The sequence below is a fragment of the Ipomoea nil genome, unplaced genomic scaffold (genome assembly GCF_001879475.1).
Source record: "Ipomoea nil cultivar Tokyo-kokei standard unplaced genomic scaffold, Asagao_1.1 scaffold1407, whole genome shotgun sequence".
NCBI classification, from domain to species: domain Eukaryota; kingdom Viridiplantae; phylum Streptophyta; class Magnoliopsida; order Solanales; family Convolvulaceae; genus Ipomoea; species Ipomoea nil.
Genome location: NW_017617835.1, coordinates 1,059,382 through 1,072,565, shown reverse-complemented (window position 1 = coordinate 1,072,565; position 13,184 = coordinate 1,059,382). Strand labels below are relative to the sequence as shown.

The 13,184-nt window shown below is 34.4% G+C and overlaps 1 protein-coding gene and 1 long non-coding RNA gene across 7 annotated transcripts; one reads left to right on the top strand and one right to left on the bottom strand.

The window, feature by feature from the left end:
- Nucleotides 1-6,014: 6,014 nt before the first annotated feature.
- Nucleotides 6,015-7,313, top strand: LOC109186353 (gibberellin 3-beta-dioxygenase 1-like). The gene is made up of 2 exons (XM_019336301.1): nt 6,015-6,501; nt 6,603-7,313. The coding sequence occupies exons 1-2, from the start codon at nt 6,059-6,061 to the stop codon at nt 7,291-7,293; spliced, it is 1,134 nt and encodes a 377-aa protein (XP_019191846.1). The 5' UTR covers nt 6,015-6,058; the 3' UTR covers nt 7,294-7,313.
- A 296-nt stretch (nt 7,314-7,609) lies between these two features.
- Nucleotides 7,610-12,443, bottom strand: LOC109186163. 6 transcript variants are annotated; one of them, XR_002055094.1, is made up of 5 exons: nt 12,050-12,443; nt 11,155-11,807; nt 9,458-10,267; nt 9,268-9,343; nt 7,610-8,067 (listed from the first exon to the last, which is right to left on the bottom strand). It is a non-coding gene; the product is annotated as an uncharacterized LOC109186163 (long non-coding RNA). The 6 variants fall into 6 exon arrangements; XR_002055096.1 differs by having other exon boundaries at nt 11,155-11,511; XR_002055093.1 differs by lacking the exon at nt 12,050-12,443 and having other exon boundaries at nt 11,155-12,017.
- Between the last annotated feature and the right edge of the window lie 741 nt (nt 12,444-13,184).

Sequence of the window (13,184 nt, the reverse complement as noted above, 5' to 3'; positions counted from 1 at the left end):
AATTATATATATATATGACATAATATATATAATGAGTAAGTTTAGACGGTGAAGTATAATAATATATAATTAAATCTAATTTAAAAATGTATATTGGAGTAATCTTTACTTATCTTGTCTAATATGTCATCTAATTGAATTTGAACATTGCTTTTGCATAAAAATATTAAAAATATTATAATTATCGTCTTTCACAAGCCTGAATTATAACACAATTAAATTCAAACTATACGTAAATTTCACTACTGGAATTATTGAATTTCTGACCACCTGAGAGTGATCTTAAATCAACTTGAAAGTAAAAAAGTCGTCAGAAATAGCAACAACGATTTTTTCAAATACCAAAAGTGATCGGAACAAGATTTTAGACTTGATTTAAATGTAATTTACATGAATAAGTGATTGTTTGGTCCTAGACTATCGCAAAGAGAAAATGGTTAACACCTTGTGAACAAATTAAAGTGTCGTATCTGTAGATTCTCTTTCTCCGGTCAGTATTAATTCTATGATTTCATGTTACGTTCTTGGTTGGCATAATTTCATGTTCTTGGTGGGCATGATGCCAAGAGGCATGTGATTTGATAATAACACCCTAGTTTTTGTTGCTATTGGAAAAATATATAAGGTCAAAAAGTATATGGCCCCACTCAAATAGCTAGATATTTCCACATCTCGAACGAACTGTATATGTTTAATTACCAGGCAGGGACATTCATCTAGGTTGGCAGCTCGTGATTATACAAAAAAACAAGGATAACATCAAAAAAACATAATCAATACAATAAATTTCATCAATTGCACTATATAATATTCGTTATTATAATTTATATTTGTAACATAGTGTACAATTGTACTTTTATAAAAATACATAAAAAAAAAATATTAATACCATAACGACCTAAATCATACCAATAATGCAAAAATATAATTGAAATATTAGTTTTGTTCTGATCTAAATAATCAAAATAAGATTAATTAAACGAAAAAAAAAAAAAAAACTTCACTTAAAAAGTTAACCTTGCTAGCTCTACCCCAAAACAAACACTACTGGAAATTATTGAATTTCCGACCACCTGAAAGTAATCTTAAATCAAGTTGAAAGTAAAAAGTGGTCGAAAATAGCAACAAGGATTTTTCCGGATACCAAAAGTGGTCGGAACAAGACTTTCGACTTGATTTAAGATAACTTTCAGGTGGTCGGAAATTTCAGAATTTCCAGTAATGAAAATTAATGAAACCCTAACTACCCCAAAACAAAATTAATGAAACCTAACTTCCCTAATTAAATGACTCCACCCACTAAGTTAACCTTGCTAGCTCTACCCAAAACAACAATTATGAAACCCGTGATAGCTTAATATGGCATAATGGTTTCCAAATGCAAAATGTGTTTGGAAGGACGGTGATTGTACGTAGTTGTTTGCTTGCCTTCCTAAGTTAATAATTCCAAAGAGCTATTGCATGCTTCAATCAATAATCAATAATGGGCTAATGGTGATTTGAAGTAAATGGTCTACACTCGAAGAATTGGCAAATTATGTTGAAGCTACCCGTGATCAGCTTAATTAATATGGCGTAATAAACAATAAAATAAAATATATAATTATAAAAATAATTAAAAATAATGCATATAATAAGTCCACATAAATTATATATTTTATAATAATTATGGGGTGTTTGGTTACAATATAATCAATAGAATGTGACATTTCTAAGTTTATATTTTCATTTTTGGTTCATGTTATCTTACTTTCTCAAGGGAATTTAACATCCCAAAAAAATACGTACAACATACCATCCACATAGGATTTTGAAGTGAATGTGATTCCCTTATATTTCTTAGGTTATCTAAAATTACCATGTATATTTAAACATTTTGTCATTTTAAATTAATCAAATTATAGAACAAATTTATTCTTTTTGTTATTTATGTACATTACCATAAACCTAATTATTTAAAATATTGAATGTAGTCAAATATTCCTTATTACTCCGTATTATCTATGATTTCTTTAGTAATTATTTGGTAAATTTGAAAAGTAAATAATAAAAAGATATTAGCATCTTTTTTTTTTTTTGGGAAATATTGGCGCCCTTCTGCCAATGTTTATTTCCATGTATATATAACCTAGACAACTAGGGCTTTATATTCCAACACTTAAGCCAATTTTTAGGTGCTCCATTTATGCTCTCATCCAATTTTTAGGAATCATAGCCGGCATCTCCATTTGCAAGCCGCAGCCACCACTCCGCCAGCCCCATCCGTCTATCCACTCCGGCACTTCGACGTTCGCACTTCTCCGGCCTCCGTTCACATACACAACCAGCGCAGCCTCCGTCCCTTAGCTTCTAGTTTCTACATAATCCCCTCTCCCTCTCCCTCTCACATACACAACCTGTTAGATATACAATAGTCTAACTATATGAACCATAGTATACGAGAAACCTAACCTCGTATGATAGCGGAAGCGTAGCCGTGTTGATCTCCAGCCATAGTTGATGTTCCTGTTGTGTTGCCTCTTAACGGTAGACCGTCAGCCATATTTTGTCTCAGACCTGACTCAGAACCCTAGATGGCGTATTGGTATCTACTGAGCAGTCTGAGTACCGTAACTGAATGTGCTATCTAATCCATAATCATGTATCCCATCAATCCAGGTTATATTAGGCACAGAGTTTGGTTGACTAACAACTACTAGTTATTAAGTCCAACCAGACCACTTAATAAGCCTAGTCAACTTGCACCACTTAATTAAGGCCCTAATATATAATATACAATATATATTATTATGGAAAATCTTACATTCTCCCACTTGGTGCAAGTACTAGCACAACCTTCATCAAAGAACAAAACACAAGAATCATAGTGACATGTCCTCTATTTAATCAGAGTAGTATCCATTATGGTCACATGCATTTTAATTCTCCAACTTAGGTCCTTAATGAACAAACCCTATGTTTATTCTCGGTACCTTAAGGGATGTTTCTCAAAATACATTATGTGCACAACTGAAGGAGAAAACGCATCCAAATTGTACAAAAGAGTACACTATATGATCTCTAAAACTTTATAAGCATGCCTTAAGTAGAGATCTCTTAATGTTAGCATAATGCTAACTATATTCCATGACTTCTTTATAAGTTAACTTTAAGTACTATCTCTAACAGCTAAGAGCTTAGAGTTAACACGTCTGTTACTCCCACTCAAATTAGGCTCATTAATTATTAATAGTAATAAGTAACATTATAATCACTATTAACATTAATAATAAAGACAAATCAAAGTATGGTAATGCACCTTTTAATGTTTTCCTTTTTGTAAAGATAAAATATGTGACTAGTCTAAATTAGCGGTTTAACTATAACTGTAGCACTAATTATCAAAAATAACCGCAAAAGATAATTAATGGCTAACCTTAATGATGCAAACCGCATCTCTCCATTGCGCTAACAACGATGATGATCCACAAGAGAAGAAAAACTCCAGAATTCTCCGAATCTTCACTATCGGTGTCAATAAACTCGATGCAGCGTCCAATGTTACGTTAACAAATTTATTGATAGGACTTAATTACCAACATTAATAGTCATGTAAAATGAAGTGGTAATCATGCCAATGTACCAAATATAGCAGATTACCATGAAATGATAATTATTATGAAAAGTAATAAAATGAGATTAGCCCCTAAACTTAATAACAGTAATTAATAATGCCGAATTTAGCTTAATAAGTGGCAAAACTGTAATTAAGGGATGTCAAATACTAATCTCAATTTTACCACATAATAATTAATCATGACTATTATGATACTTAGGGAAACTGAAGTTAAGGTAATAACCAAATTACCATTATATAGACAATATACCAACTATATTGCTTTTGCCATAAAATTAAAGACTTAATATTATTATTAAGGCCCTGAAAAACTATTGATAGATTAAAAATTTAATCAACTTAAACAATAGTAATAGTTCTTAATGGCCAAAATAACAACTTAATGTCTCTAAACAGGCCAAAACAATAATTATAGCACTTAATCACTCAAATTAGGCACATAAACCTCAATGACCCAAGTGAATTATAACATGAATAAAAAATGGTCTAAGTACTGAAATAGATCCAAAACTTAATATTATTACCAACGATGAATACCAAAATATGGTAGTTAGTAATAATTAAAACTTAATAAACATGTTATAAAAAGAGCTACAATTATTATTTAAATATCAATCAAAATAATGAGATCCATACTTTAATGACCCAAGATAGGTTCCAAATAGCTTGTTCAAAAAAGGTTCTAAAGTCCCAGAGACACATAAAACTAAAATGTGCTCAAAATTAAGGGGAAACCAAAACAAGCTACCTTAATAGGCTATAATGTCCAAAATTAGCCTAAGGATCCAAAATTGAATGGTATTTTAATAATGAATTTATGAGTTAATAATATGCTAAATCCAACTTTAATGCATGCTATTATGAATGTATAATTATAACAATAAAACGATTATAAATATACGCAACATGCTTGAATCTGCACATTAATATATTAATAACCCATAAAGTCTAAATAAATTGCAATACTTCAGGCAATTTAATTTGCACCTTAATATTAAATTAAAATTCAAACAGCAAATTAAAACTTAATATTTGCCCCAAATTGAATGATAATTTAATAATGAATTTAATACCAAAATTAATAGGAGAATTGAATGGCATTAATATTTCAAAATAACCCAACAGGGTAGCTCAAGTGGCAAATGAGCTCTCTTTGTGGGGGAGAATTCCGGGATAACTCGGGTTCGATTCTCACAAGTGACGATTCCCTTTGGGCCAGCTTCTGTGCCTTTCGGAGCGAACCGGGTGGACCTGAACCGTTAAACGGACAGAGAAAGACCCGGACCACAATGTGTGGTTGACACCAAAAAAAAAAAAAAAAATTTCAAAATAAGCAATTACCATATATTTACCATTTGCCAAAATAATATACAATATTAATATGGTAATATTAAGCCAAACAATTACCATTTACCAAAATTAACATATATATAATTATTTATAAGGCAACTAAATATATATGGTAAATAAAAGATAATTGCAATTTCAATAAAAGACAAATTATAAGGAAATGCATGTTAGATCACCGCCCGTCCAACTTCATGCCCTTTCTTGGAAGATTATATTCACTGTATTTGGTAACCTCCTTAATTAGCCGTTCATATACTGGTAACCTCCTTAATTAGCCGTTCATATACTGCAATAGAGATATAGCCATCCCGCCGGCGCTGCCTGAAGGAAGAGAGAGGCCAGCAGCGACATCGCACGGAGGAGAAGCAGTTCCGCCGGAACCCAATCTCGCTTCCGTATTCTCTCCTCACCGCAACACCAAATCAATGACAGCAACAACAAAAAAAAACATGGCATATTCCAAAAAATATATATGTTTTCTCCAACGGCAATTAATCAACAATAATATTCCGACAACAAAAACGGTTAACAAATTCCGAAAAGGCACAGATACGATAAATATTGTTTTAGGCAAAACAATCAACCAGACAGAGATTATTAAGGCTCTGATACCAAATGTTAGATATACAATAGTCTAACTATATGAACCATAGTATACGAGAAACCTAACCTCGTATGATAGCGGAAGCGTAGGCGTGTTGATCTCCAGCCATAGTTGATGTTCCTGTTGTGTTGCCTCTTAACGGTAGACCGTCAGCCATATTTTGTCTCAGACCTGACTCAGAACCCTAGATGGCGTATTGGTATCTACTGAGCAGTCTGAGTACCGTAACTGAATGTGCTATCTAATCCATAATCCTGTATCCCATCAATCCAGGTTATATTAGGCACAGAGTTTGGTTGACTAACAACTACTAGTTATTAAGTCCAACCAGACCACTTAATAAGCCTAGTCAACTTGCACCACTTAATTAAGGCCCTAATATATAATATACAATATATATTATTATGGAAAATCTTACACAACCACCCTCCGATCCATCCCTTCTAGCTTCAATTCATTCTCATCATCACATAGACACATACACAACCATGAACACCCAGCTCAACCATCTAGTCCCCATGGACTTTGAAAATGCTGTGGATGTTCCGGCTTCCCACACTTGGGACTCCCTCTCCTCCAACGCTTCTTCAAGCGAGGAGTCTATTCCCATAATTGATCTTGAGGACCCTGAAGCCGTGAACAAAATAAAAACGGCCTGTGAAAACTGGGGTGCCTTTCAGGTGAAAAACCATGCCGTTCCACTCGCCCTTCTTGCCGAGATTGAGCATCAAGCTCGCAGCTTCTTTGCATTGCCCAAGGAGAAGAAGATACTCACTCTCCGCTCTCCCGGAATCCCCTCCCGCCCCGGCTACGGCATCATCCCCGCATCTAGCGCTTATAGCAGCTTGATGTGGATGGAAGGATTCACGGTTTCGGATACGCCGGAGGAGCAAGCACGCCTGGTTTGGCCGGAAGACTACTCCCCTTTCTGGTATTTCCAATTCCCACACTTGTGTTTTTTTTTTTTTAATCTTTATGAGAATATATACATACTTAACAAGATGCATTTTTTTTGCTGTTTTGTTTGCTTAGCACTGCTGTTGAGGACTACAAGGAGCAACTTAAGGGCTTGGCTATAAAGATCACTTCTTTAATAGTCAAAGCATTGGGCATGTCGGAGGAAGATGTGGACTGGTTGAAGTCCAAAAACACAAGTGCCTTCCTCCACTTCAATTCATACCCAACATGCCCAGACCCAACCCGGGCACTGGGCATGGTGCCACACACCGACTCCTCACTCATCACGTTGCTTTACCAAAGCAACACCAACACTGGTTTGCAAGTGTTTGGCCGCAATAAAAAATGGGTTGATGTGAAACCCATACCCGATGCACTTGTCGTTAATGTTAGCGACATGATGCAAATCTTTTCAAATGGACACTTCAAAAGTGTTAAGCATCGGGCTGTTGTTAGCCAAACCTCCCACCGCATCTCCATCACCTACTTCTTTGGTCCGGAGATTGACTTAAAAATTTCATCTCCGGCCAAATTAGTCAAGGGCCGTGATTCTAGGTATCCCCCCATATCGTGGAAGGAATACCGGGGGATTAAGGAGGTTCATTTTGATAAGGCCTTGGAGGTGGTGCAAACCAGTGATGAGGAGTCGTCACCAGTGGGGGTAGCTAGGGTTAAGCCTTGTGTTGTCTGGTTGTACTGTAATGACATCAGAATTCCTTTTGCTCTTTCAATTTGTGCTATGCAATTATTACTTGGTTCTCATTAAGCTTTACGTATTGCTCGATTGATGATTAGAGTGCCTTAAATCACGGTCCAACTTATAAGATGGAACACTAATATAAGACTAGTTTTTAGTATATTAAATTTTCACTTTTTAGTATGGTATAATATAATCAGAATTCCTCTTGCACTTGGCTAATGTCTTCAAGAGAAATGAATTTTCAGAATCAACTAACTGCGTTTAGAAATAGGACCACAGATTGTTTTTACGTTTAAAGAAGCATAATCATCATTAGGACCACAGATTGTTTTTACGTACCAGAAATCCCATAGAAATCAATTATTAATCTAAGGGTGCTAAATGACAACCTAAAACCCTCTTTTTCCATCTTAGACAAAAGTTTATCAACTAAATGGACACGAGCCAACTTGGCAATCATCCTTCACATTGTGTAAAAATAATGAGTAAATCCTGGTAAATAAGAAACCCAGCAAAAGAAATTGCACCTAGTTGTCCACACAAATTTTCCACCCTCCAATGCTGCAATGCACTAGTTAAAGCAGCAGGGTCCAGCCATGGCTTCAATTGAAGTTGATCTCCAACATCTTCAGAAACAAAGTCAGCATTTTCTTCCTCATTAACATCCATGGAATATGCAATACTCTTAATTCTCCTATCTGGAAGCATTTCTCTGATCAATTCATTCACACTTTCATCATAACCTGCCTCCTGCATTCACTGGAATGACCATTGCATAGCTCGACCAGGCAATATTTCATCATCCCTCATTTCATCAAACAAATCTTTGACAGCATCTAACTGAAAATAAATAAATAAATAAAATAAAGTAATCAGTATTATTATTAATAATGAGGAATAACTAAGGGTCCGTTTGGAAACCCCAAAAATGACTACCAGAAGTCATTTACAGGATTTTTTCGTGTTTGGATATTCATTTTGGTCAACGGAAAAATGTCCAATTTAGCAAAAAAATGTCTTCCTAAATTTTTAGTTACAGACATTTTCCAGATTCTTTATCTTCTCTCTCATATCTTTAAAAACTAGTTTCCGGATTATTATTATCACCGGTGGTATCCCGTATTTATCTTCCTAAATTATTATTAATGTCTGTAACATGTTTTTGTCCTTTTCTTCTTGTTTTTGCAGACAGATGTCCTCAAAAGTTCAGATTTAACTGTCTAGGGTGCAGGAAGAAAGTGAAGAAACTCATCAAGAAGATTGAAGGTCTTGTTCCATCTTGCATGTTTTACTTTAGTACTCTAAAAAAGGCTCATTCTTTGGTTGCCTAAATTATAGTGTTGTATGGGGTTTCTACTTTCTACTCATGTGAGCATGGATGTTACCCTTACCCCAACTCTATGAGAGTGGTATTGATCAGTTGGGCTATGAAGAGTCCTTTAAACAGAGTATGGCATTTGAATCCCAGGAAGGAGAAAGAGACAACAAGTTTTCTACAACTATGGAGATGGATAATCCACATGTACATCAGGATCATACAAGCATTGTGGGAAGAAAGGAGAACTCCATGATGGAGTTCCTAGCTCCCAAATCTAACTTTCCCTATTTTACTACTATGGAAGGGAAGGGAAAGAACATGCAGAGTTAGCTGGGCATCAATATCATTATCCACCATACAACATGATGAATAACATGCAGGTGTACCAGTACAGGAATCCATCTCCCATGACACTAAACCCTTATATGCAGAGAATGCATCCCATCCAACACATGGACAATGTGTACATGCATCAACCAAGGATGATGATGAATCACAAATTTGACATGGTTCCACCTATCAGCTATTGGCAGAACATGAATAGCTACTATATTTGAGTAAATTGATCACCCCGTCCTAGTTTGAGTCTGATAGACTATCAATAGCAGTAAGTCAGTAACATTATATTATAAAAAGAATCCTAGTTCGAGTCTGATAGACAATCAATAGCAGTAACATTAAATTATATAAAACATCAGCCTTTGGGTGTTTACTGTACCTACCAAGTATTCTCAAATTAAAGCTGAAACTCTTTTCTGCATTAAATTCTACAAATGCCATCTCCATTTCTTCAGTCACCTTAAAGAGATATAGAATCAGTGTGAATGTTCAAGGATTTTCTTCTAGACAAAGATAATCAATGCATGCTTGTTAAAAATGGAATGATCAAAGACAATGATAGGACATTCATACCTACAAAAGTTTGGATGCCAAGAAAAGGCTACAACTTAGCTAGCGCTTCCGGGCTTTCCTACGTCTAGATTCTACCTTCTGCCACTTCTTTCTCGGGACCACTTTGCTCTTCGGTTTTAACTTCAGTTCAGGAGAGAACTTATAGTTTGGATCTCTCATACGAGCAAGAATGTCCTTAAAAAACTGCATATTCAACTTCCTAGGTCCCCCCTGCCTGAGTTCAGCATATTCTGGCCCTGAAATGATGTTCTCAAAAGCCCCTATTAGAATGTCCAGATCACACATTGATGTATCTACCATCAGGCCCCTACTTCAATCTCTTAAGGGCATTTTCAACTGCAAGTTTCCTAGCTTGCTTTCCAGGCGATAACTCTTTTGGCTCCTCCTCATCTTTTAAAGCCTCAGCCTCAGAGAGTGTTGTATACTTTGGCTTTTCATCAAACTCAAACAGTTTATCTATATATTCATCACTCTTCTCGTTTGGATAAGCTTCTGTAGGAATGTCATCATCATCATCTCCTTCACTACCGGTCCACAGCGTTTTCTCTTCATCACTACCAGACCACACACTTCTTAACTCATCACTGTCGTCTGCATCAATGCGATCTGAGTGCTCTATAGCTCGTTGTTTGGCCTTTCTGATTTCCTTCTTCAAAGAACTTGGCTCACTCTCGCCCTCACTTCCAGTCCATAAACAGTTATCCTCATCTTCCATTTCTTTAGCCCAAGTTTTCCTGAATTCCTTGGCTCCAGGTACACGACCCTTAAATAGATCATAGTAACGTCTACTGCGAGCATATGATCGCACTGCTGCAAGAAATAAGCAAATGGATAAAGCATTACTTTATATATATATATATATATATATATATATATATATATATATATATATATATATATTGACCTTCAATTAACCTATTTATTGACAAGTAAAGTCTATCAATATTAAATTTGAGGTATAACAAGGAACATAAGTAAATGAAATGATTCAACTATCACAATGGGAAAAAAAATAATTAAAAACATTGTAATGAGTTTATAAAAGAGAGATATGGTCTTAAACCAAACTGATAGAACACATTTTAAATACAGGTAGGCAATGTTTACTGATCATATTGTGCCATCACTTTGAACTTAAAAAATAAGGATATGGTCACCCAACTTTATCAAATGAACATAATGACTGAAATATATAATGGTTGCAAGATAAAACTCATACAAAATAAAGTTTACAGACTGTGAGGACATGTATGATGACATATGCTATCATTACAAGTGATAAAACTGTTGAGTTCCATTGACACAATGATGATTTACAAATAGATTAATCCAGCTACAATTCAAGTTATTACTTTCACACAGTGGAACTCATTCTATTATGCTCAAACTAATACAAACACTCCCTAAAAAATTATTAGAGTATGGCAGTTCAAATTCATTCTCACATTGGAGTATTATGTAAAGTCCACCACTATAGGAAATAAAAGAAAACAAAATGCAGCAAATAAAGGTAAATTGCAAACTAATATCTTAGTATTTATATCAACTGTTTTGTAAGATCAAAAAGGAAGAAGACAATTGACTTACCCTAAGTTCGAATTTTACAATTTAGCCAATAAATTATGGAATTATACATGATTCCCAATCAAAAAAAATAGCTAAAACCCCTAAATAGCTGTTAAAAATCAATTTAGTACCTTAGTACCTGAGGTGAGATCTGGAGGAAATCGGAAATGTGATGCGATTGGGTAGAAGAGCTTGTCCTAAATGGGGCCCATTGTTTCGGTGCCGTCGGTGAAGATGAGCTTGGGAATGGGGAGAAGGCCGTGCTCGAAGGGCTCACATCTTGGGTGGATGTAAATTGGTGAAGAAGAGGCGGACGACGTCGAGGATTGCAGCTCGGCATCGTGGGTCATGACTTACGGAATCGTTTGATATCTAGAAGAATGAGGAGTATAAGAAACCTCATAGCAAACTTCAGATCCTTGATAGTGCTGTAGACAGAGAGAGTGCAGATCGAAAATATCCAGAAGCCAGCCTTCTTCTCGACAAAGCTTATATATATAATGTCAATTATAGATTATCGATGTTAAAATACCAAAGTGATCAAACCAACTATATATATGTACACCAAAATACTCTTAACTTCACCAATAAGTCTTAAAATACCAGATTACAACTTTATGCTACTGTGTAATAATTCAGATGAACCTTTACAACTAAAAGCTAAGACAAGAGACTTTTTACAAAGAGTTGCAGTTCCAAGTGACTCTAACCTAATTAAAATAACATATACACTATATCCAGATCAGAATTAAGAGGCAATTACAAGTGTATCACCAAGTTCATCCTCGCACACACGAAAAAACAAATATAAATATAAAGGGTTAGTAATTATGAAAAAAAAAAAACAAAAAAAAAAAGAGTATAATTACAATATTTTATCAAAAAAAAAAAAATCAATTTAGAGAACATATTTTACCAATAAGAGTATAATTAAAGTATACCTAAATTTGAATTTTTAACCAATTTCCAGCTAAATATTTTTAAGAAAACTATAAAAAAATTCACTAAAAATAAAGTTGAACATACCTTACTTTCCTCCGATTGCAAATGATGTGAGATCCATCACATCCATAGCTCTAATCTGCAGATCGACGTTCATCTAGAGATTTAGGGGGATTAGAACCAACGAAGCATTACACTCGCCGGTGCTTTAGAAAAGTAGGGTTCGATATCTGAAAGAAATTTAGGACTACCCTAAATTCTGAATCTTCTATCTCCCTCTGGCTCTGTTACAAAATATAAAGTATGATCTACACAAGAATGAGTTGAGTATACAAGCATCTTAGCAAATTTAGCCGGCATCACGGCCTAAACCGTATGCAATACAGAGACAGATAGAAATCGTAGAGAGAAGATAGATCGTAGAGACAAGATAGATCATAGAGAGAGAGAAATGATCGGAAATGTCCAGAAGATGGGCTTCTGGATACTTCTCTATTTTGATTTTTATTTTATTATTTTATTTTATTATTTTAAAGTGTTATAATTATAATATATACTATTATATACTATATATATATATATATATATATATATATATATATATATATTTATTTATTTATTTATTTAGTTTAGTATTTAATAAATATTGCATTTGGAATTTTAGTTTGGCTATTATAATAGCTTTCTTTCTTTTAATTTTGATAATAGTTCCCCAAAATAATATTCAATCAAGTTTATCTCAATCTATGATTTTGGAAATTACAGCTATGGAACGTCAATAAATTATATTTTGTCTATTTATTATATCTAAAATCTTATTGGTCCTATATCTTCAATATAACAATCTTTTATATATCGCATCATAATATCATGACAGTGCAACGCATGGGACAACTACTAGTTATATATATGAGCGTAATAAATCAGACCAGAGGTCTTGCCCGGGGACTGGTACTGCAATGCCGGTTGCATGTGCTCAAAACTAAGGAAGAGGGAGGGATAATATCCTAGAATAATCCAAAAACCTTCAAAATCATTTCTTTCTTTTCTATTTTCTCATGTATCTCTTGTCTTTTCTCAATTGATCAAATGATCTCTGACCAATTTGCACTAGGATGGTTTCTAACTATATTGTTGTATGGTGCCAAGAAAGTCACTTGAATGAATTTGATGATTCAAATATACAAACTTTTATAATTGAGTGGCACCTTTTGTTGAT

Excerpts from the sequence above, each read along its gene's own strand:
- LOC109186353 (XM_019336301.1), top strand. The coding sequence starts at position 6,059 with ATGAACACCCAGCTCAACCATCTAGTCCCCATGGACTTTGAAAATGCT. Across the intron at positions 6,502-6,602 it reads GAAGACTACTCCCCTTTCTG|CACTGCTGTTGAGGACTACA; the intron begins GTATTTCCAATT and ends TTGTTTGCTTAG.